A 12,540-nucleotide genomic window follows, 5' to 3' on the forward strand; every position below is an offset into this window, starting at 1 on the left:
TTGACGTGGAAAAATGGCATATATGTTACTTTTTTATTGCTTCTTACCAGCCAAGGGGGTGCTAAAACACACTGAGAGATAAATGATGCTCCCGGTATGCATCTTCTCCTCGATCTAATGTGCTCTCATGTTTTAATAATATGTAGACATATACTTCCACTCTGTGCAAGGAGGGTTAGAGCCAGAGGAAGTTTATCTGTCATAGTAACACTGTAGCCCATCTATGGCAAACTGCCTAACCTGGGTGGATGTTTGTCAATCTCTCCCCTCCGCCTGAACTGCATCTAACTGGTGTTTCACAGAAGCCAGTGCAGCCTAGTGTTCTGAATTACTTGGAAGTCAAACAACTTGAATATCAGCTGTCAGTTTGCCGTAAGTTCAGTGCCTGATCTTTGGCAAGACAACCTCATCTGTGAAAAGAAGGCTTTTGTTCCAATTTTCTTTCTTTAGAGCTTTGAGACTTATGGATCAGAGGTGATATGTGAAAGGATAAGGTTGAATATAATTGCACATGCACTAACTGTACTGAAGCCTGATTCCCAGGAGACAGAGGAACCCTTATTGAGATGAGCTTTGTCATTTGAGGGAAATGTAAACCTTTGTTTTGTGTTTCATGTTCATTAACTCTTCCCATTCACTCTCAGTTACTGCTAGTGCAGTGGAATTGGTCCTCAGAGACAGCACACTAAAATCTTCATTCCTGATCTCTCACTCAGGAAAAGAGACTCAGGGATGTCTCTTACTGGGAACTGCATAAACTGCAGGCTTGAAAAGATAATCAGGCCAACAAAGAATGTCACTTTGTTGGGTGGTTTGGTTTGTTTCTGTGGTTTGTTTTTACTGGACTCAAGAAAAGCCAGCCAGTTTTAACTGATTTCTACCAGATGAATGAGCCATTGAAATCTGTACAATAAAAGTTTCTTGGTGGTGTTGGGGTTTTTTTTGTTTATTTGTTCAGGTTTTTTGTTCCCACTTTTTTCACAGTTGAAGTAACACTGTTCCTAATAATACTACAGAGCTCAGGCAGATGAAAAACTTCACTGAGTATGGTGCTGGCTGCCTGCCCTTATTCGAATGTTAGCAGGGCAAAAACCTCACCAGCAGTGTGCCACTAATTGCTAGATAGACCATCAAGCAAAAAAAACATTCTGGAATCCACCAAGATACTTGGGTCCACAGTAATTGTATCATCAATTAATTTGATGTTGTAAGTAGGTAGTGGGTTTACAATATTACTTCTGCTGAAACCATAATTTTCTTCAAAATTGATTTATAAGGTACAGATTTTAGGGTCACACTAAATCTTAAGGCAAATCAGAGTATTTTATTTTATGTGATAGCCTGTTAATTTTCAGTGTGAAATACGTGAATCCTAAGGAGTCTTCTCCTGGTTCTGGCAGACTGATCTACACCACCAGCAGTTTGGAAATCTGCATGCACAGTGTTTGTTTGTACTTTCTGTTAGGGCTAGCCTGTGTTTTGATTACTTTCATGTTCCAGTACAGTGTTGGAATGCTAGAAATTCAGATTTAAGATACTAGTATATAGTAATACGTGTGAGTTAAGATGGAGGATTTTGGGTGTTGTCCAAGTCCTTCTTCACCTTCATCTTCCTTCTTCATGGGTTTAGGTGGTTTTCTGTAATTGGTTGATGGAGTCCGCATTGCAGACTTCAAGTAGTTTGTTATTAGGTTTAAATAAAAATAATTTAAGTGGCATTTCATAATTGGGACAGTTGTCCTTGAAAAGATCTAGTAAAGATAGAGAAGGACTCCATTTTACCTCGTTTTTCTAGCTTACTAGTTGTGCTCACAGCTCGTGAGTCTGTAAATACTATAAATAGATAAAATATAATAAACAACCAAGTCCAAACTCAAAATCTACATTTCCCGTGTGTCTCTATCCCAACCTTAGTAGAAGGATAAAGAAACCAAAACTGTTATAGTACAGCAAGACTTGCAGTTTTCTGTGTGAAAGACCAGTGTCTAATACTGTCCCATGCACTAGGATAGCTTTCATTTTGTTCATGTCATGAGACCCACAGTGGAGTAACTGTTGAAAGAATGTGCAGAGCTAACTTTGCACAAGACCTCATAATAGTGTCTTCCATAAAGTCCCCTCAGCTTCTGCATCATGTCAAGGGAAAAGTAGCATAACTTTATTTAGGAGTCTATGAGGTAGTCAGGCTGATTTTTGTAGTTTTGGGGCTTTTTCTTAAAAAACAACTTACTAGATGAATCAAATGTGTATCTCCATAACAGTGCCTCATTTCCTACACATATGTCTTTAATATTTCACTCTGTGATTGTGGAACCACTGAATTAGTGCTTATCCAGGTTGCAGAGGAGTTCACTGTATGGAGTCAAAAATTTGAATTGTTAGGTAGAGCACAGTATCAGATTACTCAACTAAATGAAAAACATCTCAGAGCAGGTGGAGCGATTACTAGACAGGTGGCAAGGGAATGCCTAGTGATTCAGCATTTTTGGTGGGGTTTTTTTTATTTTTCAAGTAAACACAAAACTTAAATATTAATATGCATGAATAAAGTATATTCTCATGAAATGCCATGCTCATTACTTTAACTGGAATGACCATGTTTATTGCATAGATTGGCAACTCCCTGTCTACTTTACCATATGATGAAGTTGGTTTAGGGTGTGTAATGGTGTTGCTCTATAGAAAAGTTTTAATTACTTGGTATTATATGTGATATCCTATTATGGGAGATCAGATTCAAGGCATAAAGCCTACAGAAGTTTTTTCAAAGAAAGCTAATGTCAAGGGACTGTTTATCTTTAAAATGAATTGTATATCTATCCCAGGAGCCTTTTTAACTAGAGAAAACATGGCCAGCCAGTACTTTGTCAAACCTCATTACACAGAACAGGGCTTCAGCTTGTCCAGTAGGTTTTGCAAGTCAACTTTTCACCTTGACAGAGTTCAGTGCAGGCAGGATTAAATCCTTTATATGGGTGTGATAGACAGGGCTCACTTTCTTCTGCATTCCTTCTGCTTCTGAGCAAACTCCCAAAATCATCTTGCTGGACTCCTTTGTATCACAGCAAATACTTCTCATCAGAGGGAAATGTTGTATACCATTTATTTCACTGATCTTTTTTCCCCCTGTTACATCAGTGGGAGACAAGCTTTCAAGCCATTGTGGACAATGGACCTTCCAGTGACAGGAAATTGTGATGGCACAAATCAGGCTCCTGTCACACAGTCCTAAATGCAGCTAGTACCAGCTGTATGTGCAGGAGTGTACTAGTTTGAAATCAAACCAGTGGGAGATCGTAAGTCAGAATTATAATTTTATGGGGAAAAAATTAAAAGAAAGAAATAAATGCAGTAGTACAAGAACCCTGTCAAAGACAGAATACAACCTGACACCCTATGGTGGTAGTAGTCCAAGCAGAGTGGTTCTGTTGAAGTGGTGATCCTGTAGAAATAATGGGTCAGAAGATCCAGCAGTAGCTCTTGTCTTCTGGGAGTCCTGTAGGTAAGTGCTGCTCTGGTGGTCAGAGTCTCAGCTTATATCCAGGCTGGAATGCTTGGTTCCTCCCTCTGGGCGGAGCATCCCACAATGGGATGGTGAGTCATGTGATAAGGCCTGATGGGCCCATTAACAGGAGATAGTCCAGGAGGGGGTTATCTGTGAGTCGTGTGGCAAGGTGCTGATGGGCCCATTAACAGAAGATAATCCAGAGTGGGGGAGGCAGGGAGCACTGCCTCACCTGGTTTCAACAGTTCATGAAGATGGTGGTAGAATATACTTCAGCCCAGGACAAGGAGATACCCAATAATTCCTGCTTTCAGTGCAAGGCACAGCACTGTTGAAGGTTGCCTTTCCTTTCATGTACTTTTGTGTTAAACCATTAAAAAAAAACCAAATCAAAACAAAAACCACAAAAACCTCAAACTATAACGTACACAGTTTGAGCACTGTGATAATTAAGCATTAACCACATTTAATATGCTTTACCTTTTTCAACTAAGCTCTGTGGGAAGAAGTTTCTCCTTTAACAGACAAATTTTTTTTTGCATCAAGTAGATCTATTGGAATGCTCGAGTGCTCATTTTGGAAAGGCTGATATCCAGCACATTGGTGTTAGTAATCAAGTATTGGCAAAAGGACATACAGTTCAGATGTTGCCTTGATTTGATTACATAGGGGCAGAGATGAATGTAGTTTCTTCTACCAAATCAGTCTTGGTTTTCCTTGCAAAGTTTTTTTAACAAGAAAAATCTCCTTGTTTTGTTTTCATAAGGACAGTGGCAGGCAATACCTTCATTTGCTGCTTCCCGTTTTACTCAGGAATTAATTTCTGTGTTAGTGCCTGCTGCGATACAGCTGTGCTGGGCCAAGTACCTGCTGTGAGGTGCATGGCTGTGCCAGTGACCATACTGAGTGTTCTCCCAGGCTGTTTGAATGTCACCATCAAACTACAGGCCAGCTTTTGCACTGATAAAAATAGGGAGGTTTCAGCTGATGATGTATTCTAACCAGCAATAATAAAGGAGATCTGTTCCACTGTTACCATTCTAAATTTCTTTTCCAGGCTGTTTTACCTGGCAGACCAGCCCAGGAAAATAAGAATGTATCATATCTAAGTACTTCTGTCAAAGGAATGAGGAGTTTGTGTTCAAACACTTAAAATGGGGACAGTAGTCGGTGAAATATCCAGCAGTGGGAGAAAAGAAAGGCTGCAGCCTTAATGTCTGATGCATTGTGTCTGTGTGTTTTCAGATACTGTTGCTTACCATAGGAAGCTGTGATCAAAACTCCTCTGTTTCCGCTCTGTCTCAAAGCAAATGAGCAAGTGGTTTTGTGGGGCAAAAAAAAATAGAATGCTCTGGCTTTGTGGGATTTACTGAATTCTTAATAAACTTGAGGAACAGAGGAGATGTGGGCTTTGCAGTTACTTTGTTTCTAAATAAGTAAAATTTGGTTCTAAATAAGCACATAAACTTCTGACAGGCTGTAGTTGCTCTAAGCAGGTTTTTTTGCATTGAACATTTCTCTTATTCAGCTGCAAAACAAAACTCTGTTTTTAATGAGGCAACATTAGTGCATTCATCTTTGCAGCTCTTTAAAATTAACAAATCAACATGAAGCCCCTTAAAAGCGTAAATTAATCTGCAGGACAGTAAAATGGAACATCGTCAGAACTGGTGCATTGCAGCTCTGCCTTTAGGGGATGCAGCTTATTTAACCAAGACACGATGTTACTTTTTTGAAGAATCCACAGCCAAACAACATTAAAACGAGGCTCTCAGCTTGTACTTAAGTGATTTTCTTTTGGTTTTTTTTTTCCCCCACATCGTGGCAGCCTCCCCTGACAGGCAGCGGCAGTTCTTGTGCGGGTGATGTCATAGCTCAGTCTCCCCGCCGCTACCAGGGGACACGGCCGGGCTCTCGCTATTCGCTGGCAACTGCTTTTGCTCACATTTTCTGCTGAAGACAGGCTGCATTAACTCATCTGCAGTGCATTTGCTTTGTTTGATTTGCCAGGGTTTTAAATATATTGTGTGTGTATGGATATACTTCTGATTATATAGAGAAAGAGAAGGCTGCTGTGACTGATGGGAACTGAATGGTTTGTTCACCAAGCATGTAACATGTTCGATTTTGGTACCATATTTATAAACATGCTGTATTTTAACTGGGTGATCTCATTGCCTGTGTAGAAGAGAGGCTATAAAGACATGCTGAAGTCTTCATGCCTAGTGAAAAACACGGCCTCGGTAGCTCAGGGAAAGGAATGCATTTATCACTGTTAGAATTGTTGAACTAGAGCCATTTGTAAAGACATGAGAGGGAAGTAGATGCAGAAACACTAGACTAAATGGGGCTAGATTCATTTTCAATTAAATAAAATTTTAAAAAATACATTTAAACAGAAAAAAATCTCTGAAAAAAATCTCTGTGTTGCACTTGGCTGCGTGAAACATCGCTAGGTGTGTCTGTGTGTCTGAATCAAATACACTGACAGTTGAGCAGTGTTTGTAAAAACAAACTGTGCTGGTCATGGTAATGGAATATATTTGTGTGGTGTGTAAAAATTCTTGCTAAACAAACATGATTGAAAGCAGGGAAGGACACAATTAAGTTTCCCCAAGTAATCTTAGCTCAGCCTTGGGCAAGCAGCACTAATATTTTTTCCCCCAAGGATTCCTTATCTTCCATAATGGTCGTGCTAGGGATTTAAGGTGTGGGGTTTGTGTGCAACGCAAAAAGTGTTAGTGTACTCTGAGTGATTTCATAGTGAGAAGAGAAAAATGCACAAGTATTAAGTGTATATGCAGTGCCCTAAGAACTGTAAGTATGAAGGGTAGTTTCCTTCTCTTGTTTATGACCCAGCTTAGCGTGTATATGCCAGACCTGCAAGGGAAATGCATTCCTCATTTCTTCACTGGCATCACCTTCCCTCACCCAAGGAATTCCATACCTGAGCTGTTTTGCCTTCAGATTCTCACAGATGAATGTATTGAGCTGTTTTCCCTATAGGTAAAACAATTATGAAAATCTGTAAAATAAAATAAGCCTTTTGCTAAGTATATGGCAATGTGAACCATTACCTGTTGAGCTGGCACACTGCAGGTGAAGCAGCAACAAAAAATCATTGTGAAATTCAGATCAGATTTCAGAGATAAAGAGACTTTAGGTTTTTAAGGAGGGTGGAGAGAGAAAAAAGCTTTTTTAAAAAGGAAAGGTTAATGTTGGTGCCTGTCTGTTTTTTAGGTACCTACATCATGACAACTGCCCTGGTGCCCCTCCTGGAAAAAGCAGCTGATGCCAGAGTGGTGAGTCTGTGATGCTGTTTAAAAGGGGTGTTTTACTATTTTTACCTTCTGGCTTGTGACAGCAGTTCTTTGACTGTGTTAGCAATGCAAGATTACTTATAATGCTATAAGGATCTCTAAAATCCTCTTGGATTTTGCTAACAACCTCCTCCTCTAAGGCAAAGCTCCTGCCTGCTGCTCTCAACCCTTCATTGGAAATCAGAGTAAAACACTTCATTTTGGAACTTACCCTCTTAGATTCCCTAGGGCAAGTTAGCTCCTGCAGCAGAGTGCAAAATATGTACAAGAGGAGTATAGGCTTAGAAGAACTTTACAGATCTTAGTGTAAAATACAACAGCAGGTACATTTTTAAAAACGAAATTTCCCAAGTTTTATATGGTTTCTAATTAGCTTTGGTAAATGCTAAACGTACAAACTGCAAATAGTGCTGTTCTGCTATTTTATTTCTCCCCATTACTTTTCAAAAGGAAGAAGCACAAAATTCCTGAAATTAATCAACATCACTTTGAATGAAAATCACTTCTTAAAAAACTTACGTATCTTCCACCTTCTCTCCAGGTATGCTGTACTCATGAGCATAAGCATAATGCAGAGTGTGCAGAGGAATCCTGCTCTGTAGGGACTTCCAGCTATGGCCTGAAGGGTACATTGCATGCATGAGTGCATCTGTGGGGAGTTCCTGGTTTTGCTTTTCATTCATTTGCTTTTCATTTATTTGTTTTTCATTCATTTCATTACAGATAACTGTCTCTTCTGGGGGCATGCTAGTTCAAAAATTAAACATATCTGACTTGCAGTCGGGAAATGGGCCATTTGATGGAACTATGGTGTATGCACAGAACAAGGTACAGTCCATGGGATTGAAAACAAAGCCCAGCCCTTCTTTGCTAGGCAGCTCATACCATCTACTTTGCAAAAAGCCTGTTGGTCACTCTTGCTTTCCCATTGCATCCAACCCATAAGCAGATGCTCAGGCAATAATCTCCAGGAGTATGATGGCATGCCGTTAGGAGTGCATACATCTTGCATGGAGGAGAGCATGGTTAGACTTTCATTTGATATAAGAGAAGTCCCTGGGGGGAACATTGTCTTTAGCTGATGAGCACTGTCTACCTGCTTTGTTCTTGCCCACAGTCTGCAGCAAGTAGACGTGGTCAGTAAAAGCACTGCAGCTGCTTTAAAAGTAAATTTGTGGCCTGGGTATGGATGGCAATGACTGTGGAAGTCTCTGTTGAAATTATCCAATAAATCTAGTCAGGATGAGCAAGGGTATATTTTTGCTGTACATCAATGTTGTGGTATTTATGGCACAGTTGATGTAGTTTAATTCCCTGGGAACAAATTTGGTGGACAGCCTGTTGAACTTGGTGCTAGCATTCACTTTACTGCTCTATCCTAGAGACAGCAAGTTGTCCTGACAGAACAGTGGGCAAAGGCTCACAGAAACATCCATTTCTCTGTGATGCACCCCGGCTGGGCAGACACTCCAGGTAATGTCTGCTTCACACTCTGACACTATTTTTTTTCTTTTCAGCATTAGTCTAAAAGCAGAGAGAAATGAAGCCTCCTAGTATATTTTTCCAACAGGTGCAGTAATTTCTTTTCTCCAAACTGGTGCTTGAAGTAGTTTTATATCCCCTTGGTGGCTCTATTCTGCACAGTGTCTGCTAGCTGTGTATATCTAGAGAATAATAATGGGCAGTGAATGCTTCCAGCCCTGCACAACTGCACAGCAGAGGCACAGTTCTTTAAGGTAACCTTTAAGTTACATTTGTAGTGGAACTGTTAAACACACAGATGGAGCTTCTGCTTCTGTACCAGTATGCAGACACTGGGAATTTGTGAGGACATGTAGGAGAATGCACCATTGCACAAGCCTTCTACTCTTCCTCTAAACATTTACTGCTGTTGAGAAGCAGTTTGGCCATTCAGCCCTTTGTCTGAGCTGCAGCTGTTCTTCAGTGACCATGCCTGAGCAGGTGGGCCAGCATCAGTCATGCACTATGCATGTTGCATTCCCCAATATTTCCAGCTCCCGGTGCCCAAGCATGGGATGCAGAATAGCAGTTACATCTCTAGGTCTTTTATAGGGATGCAGTTTCCAAACTTTGCTTCTGACAACAGAAGCATCTACCCTGTCTACTTTATGCTTGAAAATAGCCCTTTCCAACTAAATATCCTGGTATTTCTTTTTCTTTAAAATGCATTTATTTTTGCACTTCTCCTTTGTGGATTTCAAACTTAATGAACCATAAAGTTACCCCACCTTAAAGTACAAAGACTCTTCAACCCCCAAAAATAAACATCTACAGTGGATGGGCGCACCGTCATCATCTGTCGGGCAAAATAAAATGAAGCCAGTTTAGACAGGAAGTAAGCAGTTTTTAAATGTAGTCCTGCTACTGGTTTCCTAAAACTGGTGAGAAAATAGGAGCTAAAAATCCCATTAGAATCCTGCTTTTTGGAATTTCTGTTTCCCCCATGTTTGTCGTCTTTACAGTTTAGAATGGAATTGGCAGAGGAATCTCTTACAGATCCTGTTGTCAGTTTTGTCCCTGTAATTTGACCCAAACAAACAAGTAGTGGATCATCTGGCAGTTTAGTGCTATTCTCCCACAAGCCATCCTACTCCCAGATAGGGGAAATACTAATTTTCTTCCATAAGCTAAAGAGATGCCTCCTCTCATTCCTACACACAAAATGGCAATTTGAAGCTGGTCTGGGTTTTTTTGGGGTTTTTTTTTTGGAATCAAAAAAGCCTTGCATGGCAGGCCACCATTCCATTGTTATCCTTTCCAGCTGTGAGGTCGTCCATGCCCGATTTCTATGAGAGGATGAAGAACTCGCTGCGCACAGAGGCCCAGGGAGCTGACACCGTCCTGTGGTTGGCAGTGTCAGCTGAAGCAACAAAGCTGCCCAGCGGCTTGTTCTTCCAAGGTAAGGAGCAGTGTCTCATAGGGCACAGAGGTCCCCAGCCTGCCTAAGCTTAGGATCCCTGTCTGGCCTGGAAGGGGGTGAAGGCTGCACCAGGCAGCCTGTGCAAAGGATAAAGCATTCCTCAAAGTTGTTTCAAGTCTAAGTGTTTGACTGAACATCGTGTTAAATCGTTACATCCCTGCTTTTGTCCTCTAAAGTACCTGATAGAGACTTCAAAGCATTTCTTTAGGGAGGGTTGGGGATTTTTGTAATGAAAATGGCTGCATGTAGGACTGTGCCAAGGGAAGGTGAATCACAGCAGTCAAACAGCATTTTCTATGATGCTAGGAAATGAGCATCTTTCTCACAGAGCACTGGGAGTTGGCTCTGCTTTGACAAGTTCTTTTTCCTACGGTTCCATGCTAGCTGAAACTGCCAATTCCCCCTTTCTCTAACACCAGGCGAAGACTTGAGCACAGTGGCATTTTTGGCACTGTGAGCTTAGGGAATGGAAAAGTAGGGCAGAGCCTTTCTCTTCTCCCAGGCAAACGACAGGCATCTTTGTCGGAACAGCTGGAAGCAAGGATGCCTCAATGGTGATGCAGGTCAGTCCAGAAAGAGAAAACTCAGGGTAATTTCTTAGAGAAGCTGAGTGCTTCTTTTGGATGTGGCAGTCAAATCCTGATTCACTGAATTTCTATACAGAATGCAGGAAGCTCAGACTTTTCTGAATTTGGGTTGACTTTGTCCTTTCTGTCTCACAGACAGTCACACCGGGTTGACTGACAGATACTTAAATGGACATTTTTCATGTCAGTATGTGGTGCATGTGGAAACCCCACATCCCAGCTGGTCAGCTTTCTCTGCAGAACTAGGCTTTGCCTTTCTCTTACTTCAGTCACATTTTTTGGTCCTAATGCTTCTGCTCAGTTGTTCTGTTTCTTGATAGCCTTTGTGTACCCCCAGCTTTGGTAAACAGGGAACATGCCCTGGCTCTTTAGCTAAAGCTACTGACTTTTGAGAGCTTTGGTCATGGCATGACTGCTCTTAAAGCTGCAAGAGCAGTTCTGAGTCTGTGTCTTGTGCTTACCAAACAGTGGAGAAGTCAGTTATTTCTTGCTCCTACAGCCTTTTGGAAGCCACAGCTTAGCATGGGCACTCTTCAGGCCCTTTCAGTGAAGGGTTTGGGGTGCAGGGGCACTTTGCCACAAATCCCACGCTTCTGGTCCTAGGCAGCCATTTTCTAAATTAGTCACAGTTTCCCTCCATTTTCTGCATTCTCTTTTACTGTTCCTTCTGAGAGCAAACCAAAGCCAGATTTTTTTTCCCCTGAGAAAATAATAAAAGGAAGTGAGAACATGACTAGTACTACCAGAATCCCCTGCATCTGCTAAAATATATAAAAAATGTTTAACAGAGACCTGCTTTCCAAAGTCTAGAAGCATCTTCTTTGTGATGCTGAACTTGGCTTTCATACCTAGTTCCCAAACTTCCCACAGGCTACTGGAAGCACTGTGGCTAGGTGGGAAGTCGATCATAATCAGTGATGGAGAAGGGAACAGTACTCTGCATGTTTCCCTCTCCTCAGCTTTCCATGAGCAGAAGTTATGTGGTGTGTGCAGTCAGGTAAACATTTGCTCTTAAGAGAGCAAATATCTCTGCTTTCCTGGGAAACCCAGTGGCAGCCTGATAGGTTTTCAGGGAAATCTGCAGCCCAGGGTTGCCCAGAACAGTTTGTTCTTTTTGTCTCAGCTGGCTGCTGCAGAAGTTGGGCTCACTAAATAGACTTAACAGTGCTGCGCCAGTGCTCTGACTGTTGTTCCACAGACACCTGCCAGCATTCTCATAGGGATCTAGATTCCATGTTTTTGGAGGGGAAAATCCCTAAGAGTGGATGGTGGTAACAGCTGTAGTTACAGAGTGACTGACAGGCATGAGATTTGGAAAACCAAGCAAAGCATCAAACTGAGCAAACTTGGTTGGATATGTGTCACTTATAGCAAATGAGCAATAAGTCCAAGTTCTTTTGCATTTAGAATTTAACCATTGTTTCTAAGGATGAAAGTAAGCATTTTAAGATTTAAATTTAAAAAGAGATTTAAGATTTAAAATAATCCTAACGACAAAGTCCCAGCTGGAGATCTGTACAGTACTAGAAATATTATCCAGGAGGCAAGGAAAAATGTTTCAAGTGCAAAAGCATCCTCTGCCTGCAGCAACAAACGCCAGCTATTGCTCTTTGCCTGCATGTGTTGCACTAGTTACAGGCATAACCCCACAAGGAAGCTTTCCTTGCTATAAGAGAGTTAAGTGTACCCATAAGGTTGTTTTTTTCTTTCTTCCTTTTCTTCCAGACAGGCAACCAGTCCCTACACACTTACCCCTAGCATACACCCACAGTCCACCAGAGGATGAAGAGAAACTAATGGAGGTGCTAGAAGAGTTCTCCCAGAAGTTTAAATCTGTTGCTCCAAGAATGTAGTGTCTCTGCTGACACAGTGTCACCACAAATCTTCTAATTACACAGTAACCTGCTGTTGAGGTGAAGTAGGATGCCATAGGCCTGTTAAAAATGAATTAGGTTCAGGTGTTCTCATAATGAGGTGGTAGAGTGGCACCTGTGTAATTTTTTTCTGCTGCCAAGTCTCTCCCATTGTCAATATGCAGCTGCTGCCTCAAGACACACTAAAGTCGTGTTCTTTGGATTAGAAGAAAAATTGAGAGGCGTTAAATAAACCCTGAGACTTTGTAAAGTTACCTAGAATAATTTAAAACACTCAGCATAGAGAAATGCAGAGGAATGTACGTTCAGTAGC

At 41.3% G+C, this 12,540-nt stretch overlaps 1 protein-coding gene across 5 annotated transcripts in view; it reads left to right on the plus strand.

Annotated features, from left to right (window-relative positions):
* DHRS12 (dehydrogenase/reductase 12) overlaps nt 1-12,540 on the plus strand; it is a 41,323-nt gene that overhangs the window by 14,567 nt on the left and 14,216 nt on the right. For 2 of the 5 annotated variants that reach the window (XM_066176115.1, XM_066176110.1), the window contains exons 6-10: nt 6,746-6,807; nt 7,549-7,653; nt 8,208-8,298; nt 9,608-9,745; nt 12,079-12,206. In XM_066176115.1, coding sequence (XP_066032212.1) covers nt 6,746-6,807; nt 7,549-7,653; nt 8,208-8,298; nt 9,608-9,745; nt 12,079-12,206 — 524 coding nt within the window. Of the gene's footprint in view, nt 1-6,745; nt 6,808-7,548; nt 7,654-8,207; nt 8,299-9,607; nt 9,746-10,488; nt 10,696-12,078; nt 12,207-12,540 lie in introns of those variants that run through there. The other 3 variants (XM_066176113.1, XM_066176111.1, XM_066176114.1) reach the window with 3 other exon arrangements.

The sequence above is a fragment of the Chamaea fasciata genome, unplaced genomic scaffold (assembly GCF_029207755.1).
Source record: "Chamaea fasciata isolate MVZ Bird 193981 ecotype frontalis unplaced genomic scaffold, bChaFas1.0.hap1 SCAF_2, whole genome shotgun sequence".
In the NCBI taxonomy this organism is placed as follows: Eukaryota; Metazoa; Chordata; class Aves; order Passeriformes; family Sylviidae; genus Chamaea; species Chamaea fasciata.